We start from the raw sequence: 12166 nt of genomic DNA, 5'->3' as shown, positions 1-12166 counted from the left end.
CGACTAGACATTTTGAATACTTCAATCCCACTTTTGATGTTGGAGACACGTCTCCTCGCTGGATTTTTATTTCTTTGTGTATGTTAGGTCGGATATCTTATTCAAGATATCAAGTAGAACACTTTTTGCTAATATCGCGCTCATTTACCCATTAATCTATCTACCCAATAAATAATGTTTTCAATCAAAAGAGCATTGTAGCCCACACGAATTTTAAGGCCTAAGAAGCTTAAAAAGAACTATTCGTTTCTCAATTGATGAACTCACTTTATTTTTACGTTTCAATATATTGTCATAAGTATAAATTCTCTTGTTATTAAACTTAAACACAAATGTTTCACCCAAGAAACGTATTAGATCAAAGAAACAAATTGGAGCATATATAAAACATAAACTGAAACTCAACCATTAACACAATAATCTTACAAAACAAATGAATTTGTTGAGAATCACAAAACTAGACATAAATCATCAGAGTGACGAAATCCTAAATCAAACGAATAACGAAGAACAAATATGATTCAAAGACGTTATGAGATATGGAAAGCATTCCGATATCAGATGAAAGATGATGATGATGTAAACAAATTTTTTGGGCTCTTAACTACATCTCTCCCTTAATTTCTTTCTATAGATCACAACAAGAGATTAGAGTGTCAAGCCTACAAGGAGTCCGGTTCAGCGCACGAGCGCAACACCAGCTTTCACGCCCATCACTAACTTTAACTCAGCTTATGTTTAACCCGAATTGATCTCAACCTAATCTAACATATAAAATAATAAACACAGCTATATTATAAACAAGAAAACCTCATTATATTTCAATACTATTTTCAACTAAATTGAAATATTCATATATTTCAACATATTCAATTATCCAAAGGCTAACATGAGACTAGCTTACTTGGTAGAGACACGTGATTTTTAGAGGGGATGTCTCATGTTCAAATTTGAGCTGGAGATTATTTTTTTTAATCAAAAGTTTTACCCAAATATCAACATTCTCTTTATTTTACTTCATATGCATAGCTACTTAGTTTTCCCAGCTTTCGTTTATCTACCTGATCCTTCTTTTTAATTTTCTCTCTACGTGTAAGGATTATGTTACTATAATTATTCAGTTATTGTTATGAATGCCATTTATTAAACATCACATTTCAACTATTGTATTAAGTATTGTACGTTATGAATATAATCATTCATGAATGTAACCCAATCTTTATTTTACTTCATATATAATAATTATGATCTTTAACAGCTTGTATCTATTAGCCTTTTTTTCTATGGTTTAATATTAAATTACTATAAGTACTCAGTTATTGTTATTTATTAAACATCCACAATTCAACTTTTGTATCAAATTAAATATTGTTATGAATATAATCGTTAATGTTGTCCTTTTAAACGTGGTTTAATGATAAGAAGCTTCGGTGTTTCAATAGAGATACAGGTTTGATTCGTACAAATAATACTTTGAGAAAAATATGGGTGACTCAATAAAGGAATACCGAGATGTTTATGATCTCCGGTTCAATCCTAAAGGTGCCTAGGCTTGACTGCTAATAGGTCTTCTAGCGGGTGGGTTTTCCACGAAAGTGGAGATAACTTGGAGGCGCTTAGGGCTTCGTATGGCTAGGTTGGGCCCGCTGACGGTGGCATTTGTCATTGGTCACCCCGTACGGAGTCCACAGACAATTATCTATTTGTTGACTTGTTGGAAATTCAGTATATATAATCATTAATGCAACTATTAAATGTAATATTCTCAGTTGTGGCACAATGATAAGAGACTTTGGTTCATTAATGGAGACTCAAGATCGATCTCAATTGGTGTCACTTTTGGTTGATTATGTCAATGAATGATATAAGCTAGGCCTTGTGATGCTAGTTCGAATCTCGAGCACACCCAGGTTTTTGTCCCACAATGTGTTATACGCTAAAGAATTCTGTTGATGGCACAACGACTGATAAATGACAGTCGACGATATGCTTTCTCGGAAGAACGCCCAAACCAAACTCTGAAACCAACGTGAGTCCGGTTAAAACAACATAGTCTGACCACAGTGGAGCAATGAGACTCTCCGAATTTAAAAAGTACAGTGCCTAATTCACAAGAAAGTCGCTGTTAAAAAAACTATATATTAAATGTAGTTATTTTTATATATTTAACCTTTTGTTTTCTAAACAATCACCAGAATCATTTTATAAAATCTATTAGCAAGACACTATAAACAATGAAAACAATATTTAACTAACTAATAATATTATGAATGTAATCATCTTTGTTTTTTTAAGACATTACCTATATTAAAATATTACATAATATTAAACTTTCTGCGTTACATAAGAGGGTTTCAACTCTTATGACGACGTAACTGGTGTCAAGTGACATCAAGATTGAAGGTTTTTTTAGGGTGTTGGAAGGACCCAGAGAATCAGGGGTTATGCCCTTCAAGAGAAACTCTCTTAAGGTTCCAAACTGAGATCGTCTGCAAACCTCCAGCGACCACCCAGTCACATAGTAGACCGTCGACGTTATATAAAAAATTATTATTTTTAAAATTACAAACTAATCCATAAAAAAAAGTCTGAAGCTAAAAGATATATCACATTAGACAGACATATCACACGACCCTAGATTTTTTAACGAAAAAATAACTAGTCAAAGCTTAAACAAGAATCCTACCTATAGTTTGGTCTGGTCGGACAACCAGTTTTATATTCTTCAACCACTCTCGCACACCATGGATTACAACCCATATACATATACATATACATATACATATACATATACATATACATATACATATACATATACATATACATATACATATACATATACATATACATATACATATATGACTTTTGTTCTTCAACTTCAACTTCAACTTCAACTTCCCAATAACCCTAATCCCCAAATGTAAAAACCTTCATTCAATATTATTACATCATGGGTTGTGGCAATTTCTTCTTCACATTAATCATAACATTCTCTGTAGCTCTGATCACATACAATATTATCATCTCCGCCAATGCTCCACTTAAGCAAGAACTCCCGGGTTCATCTGGGGTGTTGTCTTTTGACCCGATTATTAAGATGCCTGGTGACAGGAAGTCAACGTTGACTAATAAGAAGAGGTTGTTTCATACTGCGGTTACTGCTTCTGATTCGGTGTATAACACGTGGCAGACGAGGGTGATGTATTATTGGTTCAAGGAGATGAAGAAGAGAGGTGGAGTTGAGTGTGAGATGGGTGGGTTTACTAGGATCTTGCATTCGGGTAAACCCGATAAGTTTATGGATGAGATCCCGACTTTCGTGGCACAGCCGTTGCCCGCGGGGACAGATCGGGTATGGTTTTTGGAATTGTTTTGTGGGTTTGTTTTAAGTTTAGTGAATTGTTGTTGTTTGGGTTTAATTTGTTGAGTTTTGGAGTTTTGATGTTATTTTAGGAAGATTTTGATATTTGAAATTGGTTAGAATGTTAGGTTTAGGGGAAAATTGATGTGTGAGTTGAATACATGATGTTAGATATATTGCAAGAAAGAGTTTTTGGGTGTAAAAACTAAATGTGTTATTGTCATTTTGGGTGACAAAGATATTATATTGACTTTGAGTGTCATTTAGCCAGATTTTGAGATTGAAAATTGACAAGAATGTTAGGCTAAGGGGCAAAATTATGGATAGATGAAGTAAGATATATTGCAGGAAAGAGTTTTTGGGTGTAAAAACTAATGTGTTATTGTCACTTTGGATTATTAAGGTAGTATAGTGTTGATTTTCAAAGTCAAGATAAACCATTTTTTAGGTGTAGAGGTCAGTTAGGATTTGTGTGTATGATAAACCCGGAACTTTGATTAGATGAAACAAGAAATTACAGGGATAGTTGGCCCGATTCGAAATGGCCATTCTGTGATTAGCCGATTCGAAATGTGGGTTTGTTTTGATTTTGGTTAATAGTTGTTGTTTAGGGGAAGGATTGATGTGTGATTTGAATAGATGATGTAAGATATATTGCTGGTAAGGTGTGTGAAAACTAAATGTCTTATTGTGATTTTGGATTATAATGGTATTATAGAGTGTAATTTTGACTTTTAATGTCATTTAGGCAGATTTTGACCTTTAAAATTGACAAGAATGTTAGGTTAAGAGGGAAAAATGATGTGTGATTTGAATAGATGATGTAAGATATATTGCAAGAAATAGTTTTTTGAAAGTAAAAACTAAATGTGTTATTGCCATTTCCGATGATAAAGGTATTATAGTCTAATTTTGACTTTTAATGCCATTTTGGTGGAATTTGACCTTAAAATTGAGAACAATGTTCGGTTACGGGGAAAAAATGATGTGTGATTTGGATAGATGATGTAAAATGTATTTCATGAAAGAGTTTTTGGATGTAAAAAACTAAGAGTGTTATTGCTATTTCAGATCATGAAGGTACTATAGAGTCTAATTTTGACTTTTAGGGTCATTTAGGCAAAATATGACTTTTAAAATTGACAAAAAATGTTATGTTTAGGGGAAATATTGATTTGTAAGTTGAACAGAGGATGCAAGATTTATTGCAAGGAAGTGTTTTTGGGTGTAAAAACTTATGTTTTATTGCCACTTTGGATTATAAAGGTATCATAGTGTTGACTTTCAAAGTCAAAACAAACCGTTGTTTAGAAGAATTGTGTGTGTGATAGTGTTTAGATAGATGGAGATCCACAATTCTAATTTCAAATTGCAAAGGTTTTTCTTATTTGACTAATTGACTTATATAATGAATCAAATTCGTTGAGTATAGAAATTTTGATGATTATTTTCATTAATATCTTTATGTTTCAACTCTTAATTATTTTCTTGTATTTTTCAGGGTTACATAGTCCTAAATAGACCATGGGCATTTGTGCAATGGCTTCAACAAGCAGACATTAAAGAAGAGTATGTATAAACTATAATCGTTAATAGATTCATTTTTTCATCCATAAATATATCTTTTTAATTTATAAATGTCTTGTTCTTATATTGTATGCAGCTATATATTAATGTCCGAGCCCGATCATATTATTGTAAATCCGATACCAAATTTGTCACGAGATGGCCTTGGAGCCGCGTTCCCGTTCTTTTACATCGAACCTAAAAAATATGAGAAGGTTCTTAGAAAGTATTTCCCGGAAAGTAAGGGCCCGATTACCAATATTGACCCTATTGGAAATTCACCCGTTATTGTTGGGAAGGTAAATATAATTATGCACATAAAAATTCATGGGTGCTAAGCGGGTCGTGTTTGTGGGTTCAACCCGAACGCGACTCGAATCTAGAAATCATGTCAGACTCACGAACCCTAACACGAAATACATATTCGCCGGTTGACATGACCCGTTTAACCCAAAAGTTTCTTATTTTTACACATATAGATACTTTAAATTATCGTTTGTACAACACAAAATACAAATTTATATAAAACAATTACATTTTAATTATAAAATCTATGTCAATTTTATTTTTAGTTTTAAATTTGACATAAGATAACTTTAAAACACATTTAAAAAAATAAATAAAATGGTTAAACGGGCCGTGAAGCCGCCGGGTTGGCAGGAATAAGACCCATTTAGCTAAACGGGTTCGCGGTTCGACCTGAAACTGTCCCGTACCTTTTTGTATAAAACCCAAGTTCGCAAATTTTGTATTAGGTTCGTGTTGTGTCGGAAATTCATACCCTTACATGAAAACAGTACTCGCATTATGGTTTCTTTTAAAATTTTATGATCTCTTTATATTTCTGGATTTAGGAATCGCTTAAAAAAATAGCCCCCACATGGATGAACGTGTCGTTGGCGATGAAAAAAGACCCTGAAACTGATAAGGCTTTCGGTTGGGTCCTTGAGATGTAAGAATTTAGATTCTTTTTGAATGGATGTTTAATTACTTAACTTTTTAGTAAAATACAAGTTATTGGGTTCATACTTCATATGCAGGTATGCTTATGCTGTTTCATCGGCGTTGCATGATGTTGGTAACATTTTACACAAGGATTTCATGCTTCAGGTTTTATTCTTTTCGGGTTTTTATTTCCGAACAAAATGTAATAATATTTACTAATATAATAATATTTTTTGTTATAATCAATAGCCTCCATGGGACACAGAAATTGGCAACAAGTACATAATTCACTACACATATGGATGTGACTATGATATGCAGGTACCATATTTCTGCAACCAACTTCTGTTCATATTTTTAAAGTTAAAAAAAAGTTGATCTCCCAACCGGAAAAGATTTAATATTACAGAAACTAGATTATTACGGAGTATAATAATGATTAATTTTTTATATTAAATATAACGATTTAAATGATTATTTGTATTTTAAATATCTTGGGTGATAAGCTGGTAAACGAACCCAATATTCAGTGAACTTTATAGCGAGGAGTTTATTTACGTTGGTTTATTTAATAAATGAACTAACATGAACCAAGACTTTTGTTCATTTAGTTAAGTGAAGGAATATATACACATGTTTCGTTCGTTCATTTACGTTTTTGAACGTTCGTTAATATCCGCTCGTTTATGTTTTTTAAATATAAATAGATAATTTTTATTTATGTTTTGTTTTTTGTATCTTTAATTTACTCTTTGAATTGCAAGCCGATATATGTCTGTTCGTGTATGTTTGTCTGTTAACTTTTGTTTGTATCTGTGAACAATTCGTTTAAATTTTTAATGAACGAACATGAATTAACATGAAATGTTCATTTTCTTATCAAACGAGCATGAACAACAAATTCGTTCGATTAAAGTTAAAAGAACGAACATGAACATGCCTTGTTCATGTTCAATCGGTTTGTTTACATTCCTAACGGGAGATATTTGACCTGTTTAAGATAAAATATATCACAAAATGCCATTTCATAAAACAAATTTTACTTAAAACCTGTTTTGGCGTTGAACTATTTACAGGGAAAGTTAACGTATGGGAAGATCGGCGAGTGGAGATTTGACAAAAGATCGTTTGATAACGTCTACCCTCCTAAAAACCTTCCGCTTCCTCCACCTGGTGTCCCTGAAAGTGTGGTAAGCTTTTGTTTCATCACTTGCACCATTATTTGACTTTGACTTTAAAGGTCAAACTAATTTACAAAATTTGGCAGGTGACACTTGTGAAAATGGTGAATGAAGCCTCAGAGAACATCCCAAACTGGGGACCTTAGACCCTTTGGTTATACATTAGAAGCCTGCGAATGTTCAACTATTTGCAGCACGTGCCAAAAATATGTGTATTTCATCTGTTTCGATACAATTGCGATCGGTTAAAGAGTTTGACGTTGTAACTATTTTCAGGTCTAGCATATGAACACTCTTATATGAAAAGCTGATTTTAAGTCATAACCTTGAAGGTATTACAATTTAAGAGGGTGGTTGGATAGAAGATTCAAGCTATAATAAAAAATATTTTTTTATTTGGTTTTAGTGTTCTGATAAATGATGTTATTCACGGTATTTGGTTCTACACGGCGACAACATTTCGTGCACCACCGTAACTTGCTTCACAGAACCCCATCACTTCCCTCTCTGCCGCCGTTTTTACCAATCCAAAAGCTAATCTTTGGCTGCAACCCACCTTTGCATCTGCTATGAAGATCAAAAGGGGTTCGAGTTGGCTTGGCTTTGCTAGCAACTTACTTGAGATTTTACTTTCTAAGGGTGGATGGAGTGCTCCCGCCACCCCGCTCATCTTTCTTCGGTACTTACATGGGCGGGGTGGTGTTCCTCCTCCATCCTGACCCAACATCCAATCTCCATCCCAATCATTCTTCCCACAAGAGAATTTTCCTCTTTGTTCGTCATGGCATCAGACGTGTATTCCCCTATGCGGCTTCATTTCTATTTGTACCACAGGAGGCGGGGCGGTGTTCCCGCTCGTACCGATGCGGCACCCCATTGTCACCACCCTAAAGGTGGTAGGAGTACATCTCACCTATCATTTTAATTTTTACAGCTCTATTCTTCACAAGAGTCACATTATGTTTTTCATCCCAACTCAACTCCATTAAAACTAATGTACTTTTTGTCACATCCAACCCAAACTATTTTTCAATTATTCAATTTAAATATATATTATATATTAATTTGAATAGTAATAATAAAATATGATAATAACAACCCAAACTATTTTTCAATTATTCAATTTAAATATATATTATATATTAATTTGAATAGTAATAATAAAATATGATAATAACAAAATATTGTAATGATAACTATTAAATGAATGTAAAAGTATTATTATAAAACCAACTTATTATTATTATTATTATTATTATTATTATTATTATTATTATAAAATTCATACCTAATAAATAAATAATTGGTTGCATCATGCATCTTAATTCTACGAGCCCAAGATTCTTTTCGAGCTTCCATTATTTAATCAATGTAGACTATTCGATTTAATCAGTTAATAAGTAATAACATTCACACTGCATTATTGAGTTTCTTATTTAAGGATTTAGAAAAGAAAAGATAAGAAAATTTTTCTTTCTTCATTCTTGAGTTTTGTTTTTAAAAGAAAAGAAATAGAATGGAAAGAAAAGTTATGGTTTTTTTCCTCCAAAACTTTCCTGCCAAATATGGTCTGATTGTGAAAGAAAGTTTATATCTTATTATCATATTATTAATTTACCATATCTTAATTCTCTTTTCCATGTTGCTATGAGGACATAATTGTAAAGTTACAAATTTTTTTCCTATCTTTTTCCTTCTAACATAACTCAAGAATGTAATTAATATTTTTTTAACTCGAGAATGCCTTTTAAGTATATAATTTCTTTTCCTTTCTTCTTCTATCCAATTTTATTATTTTTTTTCTTGTATTTTAAACCCGAGAATGCAGTGTAAATGTTGTAACTAATTGATGATATACAACTTTTTGCATCTTCTTGACTTCATGTAATTGCCCAATTACATCTTTGTTTTTCTACAACTTATGTTGATTACTAAAACATTGTGATTCTACAACTTATGCTTTATTGTATACAACATTCAACTCACACATGTTATTAAATTGCCTTTGCATTAATGCCACATTTAGTATTTCCTTTCCCAATTTTTGTCTAAAAATATTTTTTAATATTCAATTTTTTATGATCATCCACTTACCCTAAAATTCTGATATCTGTGTGTATATAAAATATATATTGCATGCATTTGTTACGTACTCACAAAAACCCCTTCAACCCAAGTACCGCATATTACGCATCCTGTCCCTTGTTATTCTCCTTTGTCGTTTCCTGCCATTAATCATGTATCGAGTAGCAAGTGCCTCCGAGTACTTAGTCATCACCGGCTTCGGGATCGACGACATCAAGATCTCCAAGAAAGCATGGGTATTTCCTGGTCAATCCTACTCGGTTTTCGACATCTCTCCGGTGAATTACACGTTCGAAGTCATGGCCATGAGCGCCGAGAAACTCCCATTCATCCTCCCAGCCGTGTTCACCATCGGTCCACGCGTCGACGACCAAGAAAGTCTCCACAAGTACGCCAAACTCATCTCCTCTCACGATAAAGAATCAAACCACATGAACGAGCTCGTTAAGGGGATCATCGAGGGCGAGACACGTGTACTCGCTGCCTCCATGACCATGGAAGAGATCTTTAAAGGAACTAAAGCGTTTAAGCAGGAGGTTTTTGGGAAAGTTCAGCTGGAACTCAATCAGTTCGGGTTGTGGATCTATAATGCGAATGTTAAAACAGTTGGTGGATGTTCCCGGACACGAGTACTTCTCGTATTTAGGACAGAAAACACAAATGGAAGCCGCGAATCAGGCTAAGATTGATGTCTCTGAAGCCAAGATGAAGGTAAAAATATATCGTTAAAATTTGATATAATGTAAGGGTGTGCATGAAACCGCAAAACAACCATGAAACTGAATTGCTGAAAAAACCGAACAGAAACAAAAATCAATGGTTTGGTGTTACGTCTTTGCAAAACCAAACTTATGGGGTGGCTTTAGTTTCATATATAAAGAAACCAAACCGAACCAAATTTATAGATTTTTATTTTTTACTTTTTATTTCGAATAATTTATAACTTTACTAAGTATGTAATTTATATGTTTTAACCCAAATGTATGTATAATCAATTATTTATTAACTAACGAAATTATTTACGCCCAAATTCTTGATATTGGGAAAAAAATTGAGATCCAAAAGTTTCATGCTCAAATCGCAAAACCAAAAAACCTAAGCCAAACCGAATCCATTTGACAACTGAAAACCAAAACCGAAAGTTCCAAAATTCAAAAACTGAAGTTTTGGTTTTTGGTTTAGTTTAGCCTAAAACCGACCCAAACCAAACCATGCACACCCCATTATTATATACGTTTAAACTTACATTGGTTAAAATTTTGAATTTTGTGATATAGGGTGAAATCGGAGCGAAGCTGCGAGATGGACAAACACTGCAGAACGCTGCTAAGATTGACGCAGAAACAAAGATCGTATCGACACGGAGGCAGGGAGAGGGGAAGAAGGAAGAGATAAAGGTGATGACGGAGGTTAAGGTGTTTGAGAATGAGAGGGAGGCTGAGTTGGCTGAAGCAGATGCTGAGCTGGCAGTGAAGAAGGCCAAGTGGGCCAGGGATTCACAGGTGGCTGAGGTGGAGGCGACCAAGGCGGTGGCCCTCAGGGAGGCGGAACTACAGAAGGAGGTTGAAATCATGAACGCGTTCACTCAGACTGAGAAACTCAAGTCCGAGTTCTTGAGCAAAGCTAGCGTTGAGTATGAAACCAAGGTAACAACATTTTATTCACACATGTATCTTTTGAATGGTGCATGCTATAGCTGTACCACCCCTATTTGATTTCACATTATGAAATGGCCGTTCATAAAACACTTAGAAGACCGTTTTGGCCAAAAAAGAAAAAAAATTGAAATTTATTGTTGTTCTAACCATAAGTGGTCACATTTTGATAATTGTTGGTCAAATAGCCGTTTGTCCAATATCCAGACGGCTATCCTAAACCGTAGACAGTCAAACTTTGATCTTTTTTGTTAAAACGGCCATCTGAACAGAAATGGTTTGTGTGAACATGTTTAATTTATAATCATAAATTGGATATAATCAAAGGTACAAGAGGCGAACTGGTTGCTTTATAAGCAACAAAAGGCTGCAGAAGCAATTTTGTATGAGAGAAAAAGAAGCAGAGGCTCAAAAGGCGATGGCGGATGCGACGTTCTACTCTAGGCAACAAGTAGCAGATGGTGAACTATATGCAAAACAAAAAGAGGCTGAAGGTCTAGTTTCCCTTGCACAGGCCCAAGGGACCTACTTAAGGACACTTTTGGGTGCATTGGGAGGTAACTATGGGGCTTTAAGAGATTATTTAATGATCAATGGCGGAATGTATCAAGAAATCGCCAAGATTAATGGGGAGGCGGTTAAGGGGCTGCAGCCAAAGATTAGTATTTGGACGGGTGCAGGCGGTGGTGAGAATCAGAGTGGTGCTATGGAGGAAGTGGCCGGGGTGTACAAGATGTTACCGCCTTTGTTTAGCACGGTTCATGAACAAACCGGAATGTTGCCACCGAATTGGATGGGGAAGATCACTGAATCCTAAATGGTAGGATCAATATTCTCATATGGAATCATGATTTCAAGTCCTTAGTTAATTAGTAATCTAATAATGGTGTTAATAAGATCCACAATCCGTAAGTTATAAGAATGTAACGCTAGTCATTATTAATGTTTTATATGAGTTCACTGTTTGCCCGTTTGGTTTCTAGGCTTTAGCGGTTCATAAACACATTTAGTATTTCTCTTTAATCATATATAGTTTGTGGCATATCCATGTGCTACTATTTATATACAAATAGTTTTTGTAACCGCATGTTGCAACAATAACATTGACGTTTATTACCTAGAAGGATGAAGTAACTTCTTTTATACATTTGAATAGATCAGAAACATTAAGCAAACGATGAGCATACAATAAATTCATGGTCATTCTTGCGAGTTTAGTGATGGTGGAGTGAGGTGGGTATGAATGATCATAGAAGATGATGAGTAAAATCATAATTTTCATTCATGGATAACCTTTACATATATAGTGATATACGTTATAGTGGCGGACTCGTGTACTACACAGACCGGGAATGTAGTATAATGCAAATATG

At 34.2% G+C, this 12166-nt stretch overlaps 1 protein-coding gene and 1 pseudogene across 1 annotated transcript; both read left to right on the top strand.

Annotated features, from left to right (window-relative positions):
- Window positions 1–2841: 2841 nt before the first annotated feature.
- Window positions 2842–7379, top strand: LOC143580540 (hydroxyproline O-arabinosyltransferase 1-like). Its single transcript, XM_077063532.1, has 8 exons — window positions 2842–3352; window positions 4863–4930; window positions 5025–5226; window positions 5782–5879; window positions 5968–6037; window positions 6122–6193; window positions 6949–7062; window positions 7140–7379. Exons 1-8 carry the CDS (start codon window positions 2951–2953, stop codon window positions 7197–7199), a joined length of 1086 nt encoding a protein of 361 aa, XP_076919647.1. The 5' UTR covers window positions 2842–2950; the 3' UTR covers window positions 7200–7379.
- Window positions 7380–9277: 1898 nt separating this feature from the next.
- Window positions 9278–11776, top strand: LOC143580543 (flotillin-like protein 4; annotated as a pseudogene).
- Window positions 11777–12166: the final 390 nt, after the last annotated feature.

Source organism: Bidens hawaiensis, unplaced genomic scaffold, assembly GCF_021521415.1.
Source record: "Bidens hawaiensis isolate Kalapana, Puna unplaced genomic scaffold, B.hawaiensis_p1.1 tig00030520_1, whole genome shotgun sequence".
NCBI lineage: Eukaryota > Viridiplantae > Streptophyta > Magnoliopsida > Asterales > Asteraceae > Bidens > Bidens hawaiensis.
This window is presented reverse-complemented; position numbering and strand designations above follow the sequence as displayed.

Excerpts from the sequence above, each read along its gene's own strand:
- LOC143580540 (XM_077063532.1), top strand. The coding sequence starts at position 2,951 with ATGGGTTGTGGCAATTTCTTCTTCACATTAATCATAACATTCTCTGTA. Across the intron at positions 5,880-5,967 it reads TTCGGTTGGGTCCTTGAGAT|GTATGCTTATGCTGTTTCAT; the intron begins GTAAGAATTTAG and ends CTTCATATGCAG. Across the intron at positions 6,194-6,948 it reads GATGTGACTATGATATGCAG|GGAAAGTTAACGTATGGGAA; the intron begins GTACCATATTTC and ends AACTATTTACAG.